The sequence below is a fragment of the Balaenoptera physalus genome, assembly GCF_965194825.1.
Source record: "Balaenoptera physalus genome assembly, chromosome: 1".
NCBI classification, from domain to species: domain Eukaryota; kingdom Metazoa; phylum Chordata; class Mammalia; order Artiodactyla; family Balaenopteridae; genus Balaenoptera; species Balaenoptera physalus.
Genome location: NC_138882.1, coordinates 82,373,560 through 82,389,133, shown reverse-complemented (window position 1 = coordinate 82,389,133; position 15,574 = coordinate 82,373,560). Strand labels below are relative to the sequence as shown.

Sequence of the window (15,574 nt, the reverse complement as noted above, 5' to 3'; positions counted from 1 at the left end):
CAGTGCTCTTTCTGCTATATCATGTGCCCCAACAAATTACTAGAAGGGCAGAGGACCACTGTACAAGGACCTGAGCCATGTGATAAAATCCAGACCTTTAAAAGATATTTGATTAGCAACCAGAGAATGGCCAGCATCACCCCTCCAGGGGCAGCTAGATTTGGGAGAAGGGTGGGCCAGTGGGCCCCTCACCTGCAGGGTGATCCGATTCTTCACCAGCAGGCCAATCTTGATGTCCATGAGATTGAGGTCCTGCTCCAGCTGCTGATTGGACCGGATCTTCCTGACCACCTCTTCCTGGAGCTTCAGCAGCTCTGCCTCAGCCAAGAAGTCCTGGTGGCTTTGATTCAAGAGGTGGGCAAATCTGCGTACCACGCTGAGAGGGGGATGGGGCGCGCGGACTGGCGGGAAGGGAAGAGGCGCCGGGATTAGACATGCCTTCGCTAGAGGCTTCCTCGCCAGCCCCCTTCCCCAGTAATCCCTCCCTCAGTGTCCATTCTGCTGGAGGCTAGCAGGTCCCCAACCCCAGTCCTTTTCTAATTAGTTCTGCCTGCAGTTGGAGGGCAGTGGGCAGCCTCCCAGCCAGTCCTGTCCCTGAGCTCCTTATCTTATAACTAGGGATGACACAAGAGCTGTCCTTCCCCTGCCTGGATTCACCCCCAACCTGGGTCTATCTCGGTGACCTCCCACACCAAAGTCAGAGCCCTAGCATCCTCTGATGATCCGTTTAGGCCCCCCTATTCTGATTCACTCCCCACTCCTGCTGGGCCAACTTACTCATCCTTCATCCCAAGTTCACTTCCACCTATCAGCCTCCACTCAGCCCTGCCTGACCCTCACACAACCCTCCTCCGTCAGGAGTGTCTGCGTCGGGGGAGCACAGATAGAAGGAATGTTCAATGGATTTTATAATATAGAGAGGTCAGAGTTAGAGGGATTCTCCTTGAACCTCTTTTGGAATGATATTTGAGCAAAGAGAAGCCTATGAGCTAAGCTGCCGGGAATAACAACAAAATATCAACTAAGACATATAATGTTCACTATGGAACAGAAACTGTTCTAAGTGCTTTAACATACTTAAAACAACCCTGTGAGGTCAGCACACTGTAACTTACTGAGGAAATCACTCCGGCACAGAAAGGGTAAGTACGTTGCCCTAGGTTACATAGCTAGTAAGAAATGAAGGAGTCAGATTTGGAGGATAAACAAAACTAGGCCTAGTCCTTAAAGGCAGTCCAGTAAGGGAAGCAGACAAATAAACCACAATTCACTACAGTGTGGTTAGTGCTCTGAGAGGGGCAAGCATGGGGACCTTTGGGAAAGTGAAAGCGGGCCACCAAAGGCCACCTGCGGAGTGAAGAAAGGCTTCCGGGAGGAGGTGAGACCCAACCTGATGTCTGTGAAAAGGAGGTGAGAGGGAGTGCACTTGGCTGTTTTAGGAAGTGCTAGAAGTCCATCATGTCTGTAACACAGTGTGGAGGGCGCAGGTGCTGAGGGACAGGGCTGGGGGTCAGTGAGGTCAGAGGTGCAGGGAGAGGTTGGATCAAAGAGTTTTGGAAGCTGTGCTTAGGAGACTGGACTTTATCCCCAGGGCAATGGGGTGTCGCTGACAGGTTTTAAGAAGGAGAGTGACAAGATCATGAGGTTTAATGGACTAATCTGGCTACTGTGTGGAAGACAGATCTTTGAGGAGTGAAGAATGGATGAACCAATGGAAGACAGTTGATGGCATCTTGGATTCACGAGATATAGCACCTTAACTCATTTAATCCTCACAACAACCATACCTGATCATTATCTCCATTTTATAAATGAGAAAATGGAGGCAATAAAGAAGTTTAGTAACTTGCCTAGGGCCACACGGCTAGTAAGTGGCAGTGCCCTGAGTGGAGCTGGGGCTAATGAAATTGGGAGACAGACCTGGTAAAAACAAGTTCTTCCAGAAAAACTATAAATTAAAGAGAAGAAAAAGAGATCAAGGATGGTCAGGGCAGTGGTATTAATGCAACAGCAAGAGAAAAAACAAAGGGCCAGGCTGGGGAGAGGTAAGGCGGGAAAAGCAGCTAGCTGCCCGGAAGCAGATGGCTAGAGAGGGGCAGGTGGTACCCCTGCCGGCAGGACAGGGTGGGAAGATGGACTAAGGAGGTGAAGGAGATGATTCCTGAACAGTGTACTCAACCTTGAAGCCCACAGGTGTGGCCTCAGGCCCAGGAAGGAAAGGGGCCTACCTCTTCGGAAACCCACGGGCTGGAGGCAAACCTGGAGATAGACCACTAGTCCGCTTCACCAAAAGGAGGGGGACCTCCAAGGCTGGGTTTCTGGGCTTTAAGAACAGGAGCCAAGAGCAGCCTAGAAGGACCTCTTTAAGGCTTTAGATGTATGCCCAACTACTGGGAGCCATGGGGCAGGAAGATGGAGCTCCCTCAAGCGCTCCTCCTCAAGTTCCCTAGCACTGCAGAGAGGACCCCAGGTACCTCGCCTGGCTTCCTGTGTGTTGGGCCACAGAGGGCGGGAAGTGGAGGAATCATGGGTCAGGGAAGAGGGCAAAGTGGGGGAAGGCTGGAACTCTAGGGAGAGGAGAAAGATCCTTTTCTTTCTTTCTTTCTTCTTCTTTTTTTTTTTTTTTTTGCGTGTGTGGTAGCAACAGGAAGATAATCTAAGACTGGTACAGAGGTACAGACAGAACCTTGTTAGAGGGGCTTTTCCTGTGATGAGGCTATCTCTTACTGGGGTGGGGCAGGGGGGCTTTTGTTACCACCTCTGTTCCACATTCCTGCACAGACAGCTTGTACCTTCCCCTTACCCACTGTGTGGCCCCAGGAGGGATATCTAGACCTCCCTTCCTATCCCTCCCATCAAACTGGGGTATCTGCAAAGGCAGGAGCACATCTCCTCATTCCTCCACCCACCCTGGGTCCTAAGACAAGCTCAAGGTTGGGGATATCAGCTGTTGGTGAGAGAAAAAGGCTTAAGAAGGCCAGACAACTTCTCTAAGGTCCCAGTTTGTGAGCTGTGGGGTCATGTGACTTTCTACCTTGCTAACTGTTTAAAGCCAGGAAACTCGCAAAGACAGACACGTGCACAGACAGAGGAGGGAAGCCAGGCAGTTTACCTAACATCCTGTAGTCATCCCGGGCTTTCCTGGCTCGGAAAAATGCCTGGATCTTCACGATGGAGTTAACCTGCCAGGAACACAGATGGGAAAAGGGTTGCTGGCTGCATGTGCTCTGGTCTCATGGATATAGGTTGGATATGGGGACAGGGAGAGTGGGATGACACTCACATTCTTCTGGAAGTAGCCCAGACGCCTCCGGTATCGCCTCCGAGCTGCCCACATCCGGGCCCAAGCCTGGATCTGGGGGCAGAGACACACTGCCTCAGAGCTCCAGGCTCAGGGCCCGCCCTCCAGGCCAATCCAGCCATCTCTAGAGGTCATAGGAGGTGAGGGGACTAAAAACTGTTCTCAGAGAGTCCTTCAAGAGAGACAGGAACCCACCCAAATCATGATAGTTACCTTGATTACAGCATTCGTGTTTGCTTTTAAATACTGCAACCGTTCCAGGTAAATCTTCCGCTGTCTGTAACCCCGCCAATGAGCCTGAGATCAGAAGGGAAAAAGCGGTAACCCCAGCTGGTCCCTGTTGGCCTGAGAAGCTCGTGGGAAAAGCCTCGTCCTGGGATCTCCAGGGAAGGGGCGGGGGGTGTGGGGAGGCAGGAAAGTAGAGGGGGAAGGAAGGGGAAACTGGCCCTGTTCTCAAAGAACTTCCAACTTCATGGGGAAGACCAAACGTCTGCATGTAGCCAATCATAGCCTCTGCCACACTCCCTGGTCCCACACACACACACACACACACACACACACACACACACACACAGTCACGCGTGCACCATGCAATCAAACATACACACTCTTGCTAAGCAACACCTCCTCATAGAAACAAGTGTTAAGATAAAAGCGTAAAAGATATTAATAAAGCATACATCTACTCACCAGCTTCACCACAGCATGTACCATAACCCCCCCAACATACTAATCCACCCACATAAAGACTACCCACACTCTGTCACACACTCCATGGTCTGGAGAGGCACATGGTGGCACGGGTGGAAAGTGTATGCAGGCACAGAGCTGTGTGCCCACCATCTCTGCCAATGGCCATCTGGGCAGCAGGTCATTCATGCTCTCATAACTCACCCTTCTCTTTACAACTCTACCATTCAGCTCTGAACCCCAGCTCTAAGCAAATCTTCCCTCCAAGGCCCCCAGTAATTCAGCTGTCAGGCTGATGCCCCTCCCCACTGCTAGTCTGCTGCAAAGGGTCTAAATGACCATCTCCTCCATAAGTCACATCCCCTTCGGTCCCTAAGACACAAATCTCATGGCTCCCTTCTGTTTTGGTCTCCTTCCTAGGGGCCTCTTCCCTTTCACCCCAAGCTTGTGTGAGATTAATTTTCCTAAAGTACCACTTAGACCATGTTTCTTCCAGCCCCAAAGTTTCCAGAAGTTCTCAACCATCTGACCCCACACTCCTATCTGTCTACTGATCCCTACTTCCTTAAGGATTTTAACCACCTCAGACATTTCACTTTCTTCTAAACATGCCTTATGATCTTCTGCCCCTGAACCTTTGTCTATGCCCACCCTCACCTCAGCCCTGTCTCTACCTACTGAAATCCTATCTTTTAGGGAACACATTAAACATCTCCTGAGAGCTCAGGCCCTGGAGAACACTCTGCCGCTGACATGCCATGGCTTGGTGTGTTAAGAGCATCTCCTTTCAGACAACTGTCCCTCCCAGCCCCTTCTAAAGCCAGCTCTCTTGGCCAGGCTTTCCCCTAAGACTTACACTGTCCTTCTGTTGGGAAAGGATATAAAAGAGACAGCTTGGCCCCATGATACCAGCTGTCCATCTTGGAGCCTAGAGGCCAGGAAGCCCCAAGTCTGTGCCTTTCCTCAGCACTCCTTCCCCTCCTACTCCAGGTACTGCCTGACATATTGTCAGTTGCTGTGGGGAAAGGCAGAGGGGTCTCCTCTCTGCTCTTACCACCTACCCACCCCCACGTGGCTGCTCCTTAAAGTGAAGGCCTCCCAGTCTGGATTGGTCAGAATTCAGGACCCTGACTGGGGTCCTGGCCAGGGTCAGACCTCTCAGGAAAGATTAAAGTCTCAACACACCCAAGCTGCTTCGTTTCTGAGTCTCACTCCCTCTAGCTGGAGAGCAGGTAGCCTGGGGCTCTGGGCCCCCTCTCCCTTTCTCTGTCTCCCTGGACCCAGGCCAGAGCCAGCACAGATCCAGGATCAGTAGCAAACTCGCCTTCCGACACTGTGCCATCTCCCACTGTTGGTGTGGCTTTTCTGCTCCTTAGAGTTGGTGTGAAATTCCAGGCTGTGCTCAGGAGGGAGGAATCCCTATGATTTAGACCACTAAATGCTGATTATTAAGGTTCTGTTTTGAATTCTGGGACCAATGGCCCGAAATTTAACGTCTCATAATGGCTCCCACCAATAGAGTACGTACTGCACTAAGTGCTACATGTAATTTTCCTACTTTACCCTCACAATCAACATGAGGCGAGCACCACCATTATGAATGAGGAAACTGAGTGCTGGAGAGGCTTAAGTAAGGTGCCCAGAAGTAGTAGGACCAAGAGGCAAACTGCAGCCTCTGACTCCAAAGCCTGAGTTCTCAATGACCACCACATGTCCCAGATCATAATCGAGGGCCATTGGCCAGTCTCAGTCTGTGCTTCTGTCTCCCTTGGGGTTCTCTGGTATTATCTCTGCGTCCCTACTATCACCATATCTCACATCCACTGTATTCCAGTTCCTGCGATGGGAGAGATGTGATCGCTCACCTGTGTCTCTCACACCCATCTCTCACCCTTGCCCAGTGCCAAGTGGCATCCTTCGCAGATACTGGGCATTTGGAGGTGTTCATTAAATAAAGTCTCTTTACACTGCCAACATTGCCATGAGGCCCTCCAGGTCACATCTGCCTGAGGAGCTCTGTTTGCTCAGCTCCCACTGTTCCTGGCTTGTAAAGTGCCTGGGTCCGAGGCCTCTCTTCCCAGTTGGCCTCGTGCCCCAGTTACTTGGGGGTTGGTCTCAGAGGCCACACTGGACCATCCACAGGTTGGGAGAATAAAAATGGAAAGGCTGGCTGGAGAGAAGAGGTAGAGTTCTTTCCCTAATGGATTCCACCCCTTTTCTGTTTAACCACCACCACCTCTTCACTACTCCTTTTCTAGGCAGGAAGTCCTCCTGGGGTCTATACCCTGAGGTCTCACTAAATCTTTTACTCTCCCCCTGGAGAAGCTAAAAAGCAGCTCTCATACCCTCTGGATGGTGATGATGATGCCAGTAACCAGCATTTATACCATGCTCTTGCCTATCTGCCAGGTACTGTTTAGATGTACTTTAGATATTACCTCAGAACAACCCTATAAGGTGGGTGCTACAATTTCCAGATTCCTAGTTTTCAGATGAGGAAACTGGGAGAGAGTAAGTAACTTGTTGAGGTCATGCAGCTAACCTGGTGGAACGGGGATTCAAACCCAGGTAGTCTGGGCTCCAGAATCCATGCTCTTAACCACTACTGTTCAGAGGCCAAAAGATCATCCCAACTCCACTCAGCAAAAAGTAAGTGGGGAGGAAACCCTGAAGCTCAGATATGTCCAGGCCCTGAAGCCTCAGATGGCCAGAGCCTGCTACCTGGATTTTGATGATTGCTGGGAGCCAGGTCCTCAGAAAGTGGGAACGTTCAGCAAACTTCTGCCGAACGAGGAAGCCGCGGAGGCGGGCCTGGAGCCGGATAATGAAGCCCACATTGGCCTTCCAGAGCTGTTGGCGGTCGTGGGCAGCGGTGATCTTGGTGACGGCCAACTGTGGAAGTAGGAGAGAGCCTTTGGTGTCCTGGTTGGTGGGAGCCTCTCCTGCAGGAAACTTCCCATCCATGAGGCCCCTCCTTTGCAGGGGCCCACCAACCTGGATCTCCTCCCGAGTCAGGTGGGAGGTGTTGAGGCGGCAGCCGGGAGGTCGCTCCCAGGTCCCCTGGAAGGTCTGCAGATGGAAGTAGTAGGCGGTACCATCCTTCATGTCATGTTGAACCCAGAGTGCCGTATCCCCTAAGCAGAAACCAAATAAGCAGAGAAGGCTCAGAGGAGGCTAGAGGTGGCTGAGGCATGCAGAGAAGGGAGGGGCATGGTAAGGCCACTACCTGGGCGCCGCTTCTTTGCCATGGCATCTTCCAGGACTCGCTGGTACCTGTCAGCACAATCAGGAACCACCCATCGGAGGCCCACGGAGGGGTTCCTTAACACCCGTTCTGTCTGGGCTGCTTTGCCCTCCTTGATGGCCTGATTGATGGCGGCCACACCAAGAGCCACTAATAGGGGCATTGGGAGGAAGTGGTCAATCTTTCCCTGAGCCCCTCCCAGAGGCCCTGTCCTGTCTGTTGGGAAGGGATCCAGAGAAGAAGGACACAAAACCTCTCTGCCTGATGGAAGGGACAAGGACATCCCAGGATGGACACAGATGAAAAGAAGCAGCATGCAGCTGTGCTTGGAGGAAAAGGTAGCAATCAAGGAAGGCTTCCTGGAGGAAGGCCGTGTAGGGCTGGGCTGGGGCTTGGTAAAAGGAAAGTCAGCTTGTACAGAAGCTCCAGGGCAGGATATGGTCAGAGAGCCTCAAGACAGTCTTTTAGGAGGAGAATAAAGTCCAAGAAGTGGGGGGAGTTGATGCAGTCCCTGCCTTCCAGTCACTCACAGACAGACAGATGGACAGATGGACTCCAGACACTGAAAACTAACACCATCAGCACCCCACACCAGAAATAACACCAGTGTCTATTTGTACTGACCTTGCCTAGTTTCCCTCAAAGCCAACCCCTCTTCGCCAACTTCAAGACTAAACATTCTCTAACCAGAGCTGATTGTTGGAACCCAGACTCAAGCTACCAGTAGAAAATGGGATGGGTTTTTGACCCCCACGTGGTTTCACATGCTCACATTGCAGGAGGAAAGTGTACACAGGAAGGCACAGAAGGAGGCAGTGGGTGGACTATGGGCTCTCGACTCCTGAGGATTTCCTGCCCGGCTGACTGCTAGGAAATCCATCCTACGGTCAAAGCAGCAGCCCTGTTCTCATTCTGGCCTGCCTCCCCAAAGAGGTTGAAATGGAGAAGGAGGTGACTGGGGAGGCTCCCGCCGAGCCCACATCTCCTCGCCTCCCCCAACCCCTCTCCCCTCCACTCCTGCCCCCACCCCTGCCCATTTACTCCTCTGAGCTGTGTTTGTGTCCTGGTTGGCTCTAACCACTTCCTGGCGGATCTCTTCCAGCCATAGCACAGCTCCAGGATCCCCTGTCACCTGGTAAATTGAGAGAGATGGGACAAGATGAGAGCCCAGGCTGGTCTCCCCAAGCCCAGCTGCCCAGGGGAGCCAAACTGCAGGCCCACATTGGGAGCCACAGGGTAGCAGTCCCCACTCCCCTCTGCCTACCCTGCATGGGCATGGCCTTGTGGCTTCCTTGGACAGCTGCCAGTTCACAAGGTTCTTTCCTACCCTGCTTTCAGGCCAAGCATCAACTCGGCTTGGCCACAGCACCCCCAGAACCCTCTTAAACCCTCAGCATCCACCACTCTCTCAACAGCTCACTTCCCTGCCCTTGTGCCTCAGTCATGTCCAGGGAGAGCCCACGCCGGAGGCCCTACTTACCTGCCCCTCCTCCCCATTCCCCTACGCCTCAACTTATGGCTTCTTGGGCCCATCTGACCCTGACCTCCACCCTCTCCTTCCCATTCCTTTCCACGCTCCTCTGCCACACAAGGCAGTGGGAAGATTGCATGTGACCACGGGTCAAGTGAGCCTGTGCCTGCCACGCTGTCAGGCTTGTTCCCTCCCTTGCTTTAGCCAATCCCAACCCCAGACTCTACTCCCTCCCAGCTCTCCTCATTAATAGAGTGAACGTTCTAAACTAACATTTTATTGAGCACTGTGTTCCAGGCAGTGTTCCAAAGCACTTTCTTATGAACTAAAACTTGCAAAGCACATAAGACAATGCTCGGGAACAGAGTTAGAACTCCATCAACCTTAGCTAGTACTCCTGTCATATTACCTCACTTAAACCCTATAACTCTGAGACAAGTTCACTATTATCACAAGCTTGTAGGTGAGGGAACTGGGGCCCAGAGAGGGTAAGTAACATGTGCAGGGTCAGGTGCCAGGATGCAACCTGGAGTTGGATGCAACCTGGACAAGGATGCAGGAGTCCTTGTCCTCAGCCACTCGCTACACTGCTGCCTGCTCTGGATGTTACAGGTTTAAAACCCTGCCACATTCTTCAACTCACTTGGTTTTTAACCCTCATTCCAGTAGGTAGGTAGGACCAGGGCATGTAGTATTTTACAGATGTATAAGGAGAGCTCAGGGATGTTAGGGAATTGCTGTAAGTCACATGGTCACTGAGTGTCAGAGCAGGGAATCCAGTCTGGGTTTTCTGGCTCCCAGACCTGTGCTCCTCCCACGCACAAGGCCCCCACCGTTCGCTCTGTGCTGGCAACCAGAACTCTGCCCTTCTTCCCCCAAGGCCAGATCAGAACCCCCACTGCCTCGCATCCCCAGAAGGGACAGTGTCCATCAGACTGGCTTTCCCAGGGTGCATACTGGGCACAGCTCTACCCATAGGCGATATTCTTCCTGCTCTGGTGACCAAGCCAGCCAGCCCAAGCCTCACCTGGGCCTTCTGCTTTTTGGCCGCCACGAGGAGGAGATGGTACCGAGGGGCAACAGGAAGGCTGACATCGTCCAGGCCAGCCGCAGGAAGCAGAAGGGAGGAGAGGGTCTTTTCAGGGTTGTTCTGCTCCAGAGCCTCATTGATGAGGCCGACCGCAAGGACCTCTGGGAAAGAGAGATCTAGGTGGGCAGAGGGCCCAGACTTACGGCTAAGGGATGGGGCTGTCCGCATTGGGCCATCTTCCCCCAGTCCTGGACTCCACTCACGATTGGTCTCTTCCTGGATCTGGGCGTTGACCTGACTCACGGTGGCCTGAAGATCATTCCAGCTCAGGAAGGCCCCATCCATTCCATGCACCTGTTGCAGCTTCACCAGAGTATCAAAGTACCTGGCAGCAAGGTGAGCGAGAATGAGGGGGGTAGTATGTGCATCATCAGCCAGAGGTCAGGGGAAACTTCTGGACTACTTTCCTCACTTGACCTCCAGGACGTCACATTCTCCTGGTTCTCGTCTCGCCTTACAGGTTGTCCTTTCTAAGTCTCCTCTGCTGGTTCCTCCTTCACCTCTAAATGTCGGAGCATCCCAAGACTCAGTCTTCAGGCCTCTTCTCTCTCCATGCTCACATCCTAAATGATCTCACCTAATCTCATGGCTTGAAACACCACGTTCTAATGACTCCAAAAAGTACACCAATAGCCCATTCATAAATGCCAGCTGCCTGCTCGGCATCTCCACGTGAACGCCAAAAATCACCGCAAGCCCAGCAGCAAACATCTAAACTCCCGATCCCCCCCATTCAACCTGCGTTTCCCACAGTCTTTCCCATCTTGGTAAATGTTTACTCCAACTTCTCAGGCCAAAAATCTTGGGAGTCATACCCGTCTCCAGTCTCTCTCACACCCCATATCCACCACATAACCAAATCCTGTCAGTTCAGCTATCAGAATATATCCAAAATCTGGCTCCTTTTCACCACCTCCACTGCTACCGCCCTAGGCCAAGCCTCCATCAACTCTCGCCCAGGTTACTCCAATAGACATTTAACAGGTTTCCCTGCTTCTTCCCTTCTAACCCTGTAGTCGACTCTCGGCACAGCAGCCAGAGTGATCCTGTTAAAAGTAGGTCAGATCACCTCCCTCCTTGCTCAAATCCCCCCCCCCCCCGTGGCTTCCTTCCTCACTCAGAGTAAAAGCCAGAGGCCTACATGATCCAGCCTCTGCAACTTCTTCTCCCATTATTCTCCCTCCCTCCCTCCACTCCGCCTCGTGGCTTCCTTGTGTTCTTTGAACACACCAAGGACACTTCTTTTTCAGGGTCTGTGCCCCAGACAGCTCATGGCCATCACTTACGCCCTTTAGGTCTCTCTCAAAATGACCCCCCTACCAAAGAAGGCTTCCATAACCATACTATGTAGCAGAGACAAACTGCCCTTACCATGTCCCCACCCTTTATCTGCTTTGCCCTGTTTTTTTAACCACCATAGCTCTTCTAATCATTTGACATGTTTGTTTTTTGTCTGTCTCCCTCTACTAGCACATAAGTTAGATGAGAGCAGGGAACTGTGTTTTGTTCACTGTTGTTTCCCAGCACCTAGAATAGTACCTGGCAGGACTTACCTGGTGGAGCAGTGGTTAAGACTCCACGCTCCCAATGCAGGGGGACTGGGTTCAATCCCTGGTCAGGGAACTAGATCCCATATGCATGCTGCAACTAAGAGTTTGCATGCCACAACTAAGGAGCCTGCTGGCCACAACTAAGGAGCATACGTGCCACAACAAAGGAGCCCGCGGGCCACAACTAAGACCCGGTGCAACTAAATAAATAAATAATTGAAAAAAAAAAATAGTATCTGGCACATGAGTGGGTACTCAAACCTTTGTGATAAAAGATTAAATAAATGGAGGAAAGGGGAATGACTGTGAACCCACCCACTCCCAGGAGAAACACAGGCCAGGGAACTGCAAATAGACCCAGAGGGTGGGCCTGTGCCGGAGAACAGGGCATCATGCAGAAGGCTAGTCTCCGAGCACAAGAACTTGGACTCTTGGCTACATTCCCTCCATCACCCACCCATCCCCTCTCTCAACATGCGGCTAAACCTTAACCTTTCTCACCGTTGAGCATTCTCTCCTTCCACCTCGGCCAGCCCTGTGGCGGGGTTCACCAGACTGCTCCAGAAGCTGCTGGCATCCCTGGCCTCCAGAGCTTGGTTGATCAGGACCACGGCTGAGAGCATCTCCACGGCCACGAAGAGCTCCTCCTGGCCAAGCTCCTACAACAGAGGGAGGGCTGATTCCCTAGCGGGCTGGTGAAGGGCCTCGGGGGTCTGCCTGCCATCCTGCCCCCAAGACTCTCCCTCATCCCAGAGTCTCTGTCTCAAAACACCTATGGCCTAATCCATTCACTAATAATTAATCATACTTAATACTTGAGAATGCTTACTATGTGCTCAATGTATAAGTACTTCGTGCACATTATCAGTTAACTTTCATAACAAGCCAAAGAGGTAAGTATTGTTAATATCCCTATTTCACAGATGAACCCATAGTCAAGTAATATAAGTTAAAGCTAACTGCCAGATACCAGAGCCCACATTCAACCAGTGAGTCCTACCTGCTCCTTTCTGGTCCCTACCACACACCAAGAACTGCACTAGGCCCTGGGCACACTGAGAGCAAGATTATGTGGGCTCCTCAGTGCTGTACTAAACACCCAAGGGCCACTTCCCTGCCCAGTCTTCTCCTCCTTCTCAAATATCTGCTTGTGCTGTTCCCTGTCTGGAGCACCCTTCCTGTCCTCTACAAATAGAATGCTGCAAATAATAATAATAATAATAATGATGATGATGATGATAATGGCTAAAAATTTCACGCCAGGCTCACTTCTAAGCACATATGTTAACTCATTTAATCCTTACAACAATCCTATGAAATAAGTATATTATTGTTCCCATTTTATATATGAATTGAGGGGCAGAGGAGGTAAATAGTTTGCCCAAGGTCACGCAGCTAGGAAGCAGTAGAACTGAAATTTAACTCAAGGATTCTGGCTCTAAAGTCCACATTAGTCGCTATGCTTTACTTCTTAGGACTTATTTTATGCTTCCTTGTACTATAGTCTCATACATTGAGACCATGCACTTCCTGAGTGTCATGCCTGGAGTCGATGCTCTATAAATGCCTGCTGTGGTTAGGATTCTTTATTGAGTCTCCTCTCTTCCGAGAAGCCTTCCCAGACTTACCCTGAGCTCTGCCCCTTCCATTTCCCTAGTGTGAAGTCATCTCCCATTTACATCATCTACTCCTCCCTGTGTCTCTGCCTGGACCCTCGGGTGTATTCTAACTCCTCCAACAGGCTGGGAAGTCCCTACAGGAGGGCCCTATCACCTCACCGTCAGAGAAGCTGTACGGACAGGGGGAGGTGGGACAGCAGAGTGGTTAAAAACATAGGCTTCAAGTATATTCAGCTTTGCATGCACTCCCAGCACTGCCAGCCACAGCTGTTTTGGGCAAGTTACTTAACTTCTGTATCCGTTTCCTCATCTCTAAAATGGAAATAATCATACTTACCTCATAGGGTTCTTTTAGGATTAAATGAGTGTTTAAAGCAGTGTTTGCTCAAAGGCATTCGCTATTATAATACACTCAGGATGGCAAGGATGGTAGCCCGCCTCCCACTCCTAATCTCTTGCCGGCATCTAAGGGTGCCTCATGGGTGCTCTGGACTGACTGCTCTGATCCCTCCAGCTCCTTGGGAACCCAAGAGCTGGATCCTCATTTCTAGGGCTTACCCCCTGCTGCTGCCGCTGGAGCACTGCCAGCTCCTGCTGGTACACAGCTGATGCAAAGGGGTACACTGGAGGCAGCTGGGCTTCCGGGCACATCAGCTCCTTCACGGTGTCAGCTGCCACGCCCCTCCGGATGGCTTTGTTGATCCTCTGCACAGCCTGGAGCACTGCAGGGGAGGAGGGGGAGGCTGTACAGGCTGGGCATCCTGTGCTATTTCCACTCTCCTGGCTAACTAGGTTCTGCTGGTGATCTCTGAGGGGAAATGGCTTTGAACCTCTGCTAGGTTCAAAATGCATTTCTAAATGTTCAGGAGGGAAAGGGGTTGGGTCGCTTTAAGAAGAGGCTCCGGAAAAAGCAATTTGTCAGGCCTAGAAGTTGAGTAGCTCAGCAGGTGGCTGTCATAGCAGAGGTGAATTCCTAGGGTGGCGAGCATAAGATTGACAGGAGGCTATGTAGCACAACTAAGATGAGGTTAGTCAAGGGGCTCCAGGGACCAAATCTTGATGACAGCGCAGAGGAATAGGGAACTAGCTCCAAGGTGGAGCCATCTGGGCTGCAAAGGGTGAGAGCAAGCTAAAAAGGGGCCCTGGTGTATCTATGTAGTTTTAGTTTTCAAATGCTGGGGCTTATAAAATGCCAAGCAGATATGGGCATTGACATCAAGGAGCACAAAATCCACTGGGGAAAAATAAGGATACAAAATTACCTACACTGCATTGCTGTCACTGCTATGTGAGAGGTACTTCCCCTCCCCGCAAATCCACTGGCAGCGCGGGGGAGGAGGGATTCTAGGGGGAGAGAGTAGGAAGATCTCACAGAGGAGGAGGCATTTGAGGCAGCTCTGCAGGATATTTTCATCTGCTTTCCACTGGTGAAAACGTGGGAGAACTGTAATCCAGAGGACCAGAGGCCTGGCAGTGGGCAAAGCTGTGGGCAGTCAAGGAAGAAGAGGTCATCTGACTCAACTGGGCCGGTGGGATGTGAAGAGAAGGGTTGGGGGAGACATCTGGAAGGTCTCACCTACCATGCTGAAGAGATGGGACTAAAGTCTAGGAGAAATATGGAAGAACCCATGAAGGTCTGAAGATGTTCAACAAAGAAGCTAAGATCAGATCTGTGCTTGAGCGATCACTCTGGCAACAGCAAGGAACTGAGCGATAAGCAGGCAGTTAGCCAGGAGCGGCCTGGGGGCTCCATGAGATAGCCACGGAGAGCCCTGCCAGACAAAGGTGAAGGGTGACTGGGCAAGTCCAGTCGGAGGCAAGCATTCGTGCCCGGTGTTGTGTCCACAGGCTGCTGCGTGGCGCCTCGGCACTCTATTTCTCTTCACGCCTGCTACCCAGATTGATCCCCTTGGAGGGAGACAATCGCTAACCCACATTCTTTTAATAAAGAATTATACTTGTATTTCATGTTTTTAAGGGAAACTGAGCTGGATCATGAGTTTCTCTCTCATCTGGGCCATCACTATATTTCAGAAGCCAAAGGAACTCAACCAACTTGAAATGGTCAAAATACAGGGGAGGTGCCTAGAAGGAAACTGCCTGCCCTAGACGTCCAGCCTGGTGCAGTACTGACTGTCATTGTCTCCAGGGCCTTAATGAACTTACCTGTAGCATCCCCCCAGGCGGCCAGGAATAGGGCACACTAGGTGGGGAGCTGGAAAATCGGGCAGCAGTCTACCTTGCTCTACACAGAGGCTGGCAAAGGAGTTACATGCTCTCCCAAGAGCCAGTGATACACCCAGACCAGGTCTCAGTCTGGAGATGACTTACTGGCTTGCTCCTGATCACCCTTTATGTTGGCTGCAGCCACACCAGCTTGGACCTCCTCCTTTTCCAGAAGCTCCGCCAGGCCCAGCTCCTGCAAGAGGGAAGAGATGCAGTAGAAGAGAGTCCTCCTGGGACCATGAACATACTTCAGGAGCTGCCAGCATGAGCCCCAGGTCCACCCAGTCGCCCACCTCTCCCCTTTAGGCAGACTAGCCTGGCCCACCCATCCCTCAGAACTCATCTCTAACCTCTGGCTCTTTCTTACCCAGCAAGCATCTGAA

The 15,574-nt window shown here is 51.6% G+C and overlaps 1 protein-coding gene across 8 annotated transcripts in view; it reads right to left on the bottom strand.

The window, feature by feature from the left end:
- IQGAP3 (IQ motif containing GTPase activating protein 3) overlaps positions 1 to 15,574 on the bottom strand; it is a 42,609-nt gene that overhangs the window by 13,938 nt on the left and 13,097 nt on the right. For 5 of the 8 annotated variants that reach the window (XM_082414745.1, XM_082414752.1, XM_082414747.1 and 2 more), the window contains exons 11-24: positions 15,297 to 15,384; positions 14,338 to 14,448; positions 13,524 to 13,687; positions 11,848 to 12,005; positions 10,000 to 10,121; positions 9,734 to 9,897; positions 8,277 to 8,367; positions 7,218 to 7,385; positions 6,986 to 7,125; positions 6,713 to 6,883; positions 3,515 to 3,598; positions 3,284 to 3,355; positions 3,113 to 3,182; positions 193 to 401 (exon numbers count right to left, since the gene is read on the bottom strand). In XM_082414745.1, coding sequence (XP_082270871.1) covers positions 193 to 401; positions 3,113 to 3,182; positions 3,284 to 3,355; positions 3,515 to 3,598; positions 6,713 to 6,883; positions 6,986 to 7,125; positions 7,218 to 7,385; positions 8,277 to 8,367; positions 9,734 to 9,897; positions 10,000 to 10,121; positions 11,848 to 12,005; positions 13,524 to 13,687; positions 14,338 to 14,448; positions 15,297 to 15,384 — 1,812 coding nt within the window. The remainder of the gene's footprint in view (positions 1 to 192; positions 402 to 3,112; positions 3,183 to 3,283; positions 3,356 to 3,514; positions 3,599 to 6,712; positions 6,884 to 6,985; positions 7,126 to 7,217; positions 7,386 to 8,276; positions 8,368 to 9,733; positions 9,898 to 9,999; positions 10,122 to 11,847; positions 12,006 to 13,523; positions 13,688 to 14,337; positions 14,449 to 15,296; positions 15,385 to 15,574) is intronic. The other 3 variants (XM_082414749.1, XM_082414750.1, XM_082414751.1) reach the window with 1 other exon arrangement.